This window comes from Microtus ochrogaster, chromosome 16 (genome assembly GCF_000317375.1).
Source record: "Microtus ochrogaster isolate Prairie Vole_2 chromosome 16, MicOch1.0, whole genome shotgun sequence".
NCBI classification, from domain to species: Eukaryota; Metazoa; Chordata; class Mammalia; order Rodentia; family Cricetidae; genus Microtus; species Microtus ochrogaster.
In genome coordinates this window covers 55,505,271-55,509,263 of record NC_022018.1, presented here as the reverse complement: position 1 = coordinate 55,509,263, position 3,993 = coordinate 55,505,271, and the positions used below count along the sequence as shown (strand labels likewise).

The following is a 3,993-nucleotide window of genomic DNA, read 5'->3' as shown; positions in this document are numbered from 1 at the left end:
TGCGGCCAGATGGTGCGGCAGGATGTCGCAGTCCTGGGCCAAGTGAAGGCTCCGCTGCACGGACTGGCATGCAAGCCTTTCCGAGCCTCAGTTCCCTCCTCTCACGCAGGAAGAGGACGGTCGTGTTCCAGAAGAAACTTTTGGTGAATGGACCCGGAGTGGCCTCCGCGCAGCATCATGCCCTGGAGCAGGCGAGGCGGAGGGGGGTGGGGGGCGGGAAGGCTGCTGCCGGGGCCTGCGGGCGGGGCGACCACCGAGCCTCGCCGGCCCCGCCCTCGGACGCTGACGTCACCACATTCCCGCGGCGGCTCCTCCCGCCGCCCCGCCGCTGCCGCCGCAGTGACAGGCGAGCCGGGCGGGTGACGGGAAGTGCGGGCCGCGGGCGCGGGCGGGAGGTGACAGCAGCCACGCGGGGAAGATGGCTGAGGACTTCGGCTTCTTCTCGTCGTCGGAGAGCGGGGCCCCCGAGGCCGCCGAGGAGGACCCGGCGGCCGCCTTTCTGGCCCAGCAGGAGAGCGAGATTGCTGGCATCGAGAATGACCCCGGTTTCGGGGCACCTGCCGGCAGCCAGGTGGCCTCTGCGCAGCCGGGACTCGCGAGCGGGGGTGAGTCAGCGCAGCGGCCTGGAACCGGGGGCTGAGGCCAGCACCGGGGGCAGGAGGCCCAGGCTCGGTCAGACCCGGCCTGGGTTCCTGCAGTAGTGTGGAGCCTGGCTATCTGGGCTGATCAGAGGCACCCCGGGGGTTGTGTGTCGGTGGGGCCTAGGAAAGCAGGGAGGAGCTGGGGAAATGAGTTGGAGTCTGGGCTGAGACTGGATCCGCTGGCTCTGGGGACAGGAATTTAGTCGTGACATTTTATCCCCAGGCCAGCTCCTCCACTCTCTGGCTTTGGAATCCTCCCCCTGCTCCGTTCTGAGAGTCATTCTCTGTCCCAGTGTCCTAGCTAAGTGGTACAGGTGTGGGACGAACGCAATCCTCCTGATCCAGGGCTTAACGTTCATTCTGCCGGGAAGCAGGGGACTCTCCAGGAAGTCGCGGCTCTTCCTTGGGGACCGACCACCTGCTGTCCTGCAGCAGTGGAGGAGACATGTTAATTATATTTAATAATTTCACACATGTTACTGAACCCATTTCAGAACTGGCCACTGGGAGCCTCGAAAGGTACACTATTGAAACAGCTAGGAAATAGCAATCAGGAATTAGACTCCTTCTGTCCTGACCACACAGTCTTCCGTGTCGGGCTGTTAAGTCTGGACAGGAGCACAAAGGGCCACGAGTCCTACCCTTCCTGTCTATAACTGTCTGGTTAGTGGATTTACAAAGGTGGCCCAGGACCTTTGTGGATGGCTTCAGACTTAAGGGTTCAGGACCTGTTTCCTGCAATGTTGTGTTTACCATTAATACTTCTGCCTTAAGGAGCGATTTCTTATAAATATTTAGTTTTAAAAAAAAAGGACCTTACTCCTAATAGACCCTGTTTCTTATTTCTGGTTGTAGTTTTAGAGCGGTTCAGTGGGCCTGCTGCAAATAAACATATGTATGTGAACACAAGGCTCTCTGACAGACATGTATTTTTCATTCAACATTTTGCTGTGTTGCCATCTCCACTGTGGACACAGAATGAAGGAACCGTATCTATGTATGGCTGAGGGGGTGGAATCAGTCAACTCCGACATGAGAAAAGTAGTAAGCCTTCTGTAGCATGCAAGGAATTAGGGTTTGCGGGGCTATCAGGGCGGCCCAGTGGGGATGGTGAATCAGGGAGATGACACAGGAGTTTGATTTCTGGAACCCACATACATATAAGAGAGAACTCACTCCCGCGTGTTCTCAGACCTGACATGTGTGTGCGCACCACAAACATAAACACACACACACACACAATGAGTAAATAATAATAATGAAGAAGAAACCAGAGTTTGAGTGTCTGGCCTAAGGCTCCACAGCCGTGAGAGGTAGGCTTGGTTTCAGGCCTCCTGGATCCATACTATTACTCCACAGACTAACTGTGGAGGTCTGTCTAGATGACTGGATGTGGCAAGGAGAAGCAGAGGCCTAACCGAGCCATACAAGTCTGAGGCAGCAGCTCTCAGTTCCTCAGCATGGGCCCTTTATGTTCCTCCATGGAACTCACTTGTCCAATTACTCCTTGAGAATGCTCTTCCCTCGTCATCGGAGGCCCCAGGTCATTAGAAAGTCATGAGAAAGACAGATGACATGCAGGGCATGCATTCAGGCTGAGTACAGCCATGAAGGCCCCGGGGGTTAACAAGCTGTGGTCTTTCCAGGGACTTACAATCGGGACCGGTCACTGACTGGCCCTAGATATGAGATGACCGGGAGACAAGCAGTAGGTGATAATCCTTGGGGAAGCTGCCAGGGACACAGCCCTCTGAGAGTCTTCCAGACTCCTACATGTGGTGTTGCAGGTGCCCAGCACAGAAGTGGAGATCAGAGGGTGTTCAGGCACAAGCAGAATGGACCTGATGCTTTTTTGTTTTTGTTTTTGGAGGCAAGGGGTTTCTCAGTCCTGGATGTCCTGGAACTAGCTCTTGTAGACCATGGCCTAGAACTCACAGAGATCCGCCTGCCTCTGCCTCCCGAGTGCTGGGATTAAAGGTGTGCGTCACCACTGCCCCTGTGGACCTAATGCTCTTAAGCCTAGCCAGTGCTAGGCAGCCTTCTCCTCTGAGTAGCAGGAGTGGGAGGAGCCTGGTGGTCTGAGGGAAAGGGCCAGGGCCTTCTGGGAGCTGGGAAGAAGCTAGCTCCAACAGCAGCCACCAAGGCACACCTCTGAGTCACCTCCCCTTATACAATGGGGTCTTCTGGCTCCATGTTGAGCTCACTAATGCTGGCTCTTAGGAGGCCCTGGGGAAAGTCCTGTGTGGTGTAGGACTGAGCCCAGAGCCCCACTGAGCCTTTCCTCTGAGCAGATGCCCGGCAGCAGGCTTGAGCCGTGGACACTTTGTTTCCACTTGTCGGCCTTGGGTAGGGCCCAGATGGTCTACGTTTTCACACCCAGTTCTCTGGGCTCTTGGCCTGACTGACTTATGGGCCAACTTTGTGTGATCTGTTGCCCCTGCTGGGCCTCAGTAAGCTCACAGGAATGTTCTGGATTCCCAAATGGGTCAGGCATCTGAGGAGGCCCCACACAGAACGGCATATCCTTGGGACTTGTATTTACTTTGCTGTATTTGTTCTTGGGCTCTGCTGTAGCCTCAGGATCATAAATGTCTAAGAGCCAGAGAACACCATGGAATAGACACTGGAGATTCTGTGAGTGGGTGTGTATGCCATCCCAAAGAAGCTGACTATGCTCCACCTTTCTGGAGGCTGAGGTGGGCACCAGGAAACTCATGTGGCCTTGCCAAGAGAGGTAGTGCCACTTCTCCAAAGGCTCTTCCCATAGGCATACAGTATCAGGAGTGGACCCTGGCAAGGGAAAGCTAGGTAGAGAAGCTACCCAGAAGCCCTGCTGAGGAGGATTCTCATACCCATTTGGGCTCACCCTCAGTTAGCGAGCAGGCCTCCTGTGCAGTAGAAACCCTGTCTGAGTGGGTGAGGGGAGAGCTATCATAGTAGATCAGGACTAATCACTGCTTGACTCTGTAATAAAGCTAGAATTTATATCAGTAACAGGTGACTGACTGCCTTCCCCCCATGTCCTTTCAGGCTCGGGCAGAAGTACTGCTGTTTTCTCAGCCCTGTCTAACTTGTACAGGGCTAATTGTCCTTCTGTGATGACTGCATATGGCCTGCTGTGGGTCACAGCTAGTAGGCATTACAGGTTCAGAGAGGCCTTGCCAATTACAGTGAGCCCCAAAGAGCAATCGAATTGTCATTTGGCCAGTTGTGTCTGTTCGCCCATTCTATGCAGGAGCCCTACCTGGGGAAAAATACGCATTCAGAGCCTGGTTAGGAGTTTATGCCCCCAGGCATACCAAACCATTGCATGAGAGTGGGACACCCTGTGTAGTGTCATTGCATGAGAGTG

At 54.8% G+C, this 3,993-nt stretch overlaps 1 protein-coding gene across 2 annotated transcripts in view; it reads left to right on the top strand.

Annotated features, from left to right (window-relative positions):
* Positions 1-309: 309 nt before the first annotated feature.
* Positions 310-3,993, top strand: part of Cltb (clathrin light chain B) — a 21,500-nt gene continuing 17,816 nt past the window's right edge. The window contains exon 1 of one of the 2 annotated variants that reach the window (XM_005355207.3): positions 310-605. In XM_005355207.3, coding sequence (XP_005355264.1) covers positions 419-605 — 187 coding nt within the window. In that variant the 5' untranslated portion in view covers positions 310-418. The remainder of the gene's footprint in view (positions 606-3,993) is intronic. The other variant, XM_005355206.3, reaches the window with a different exon arrangement.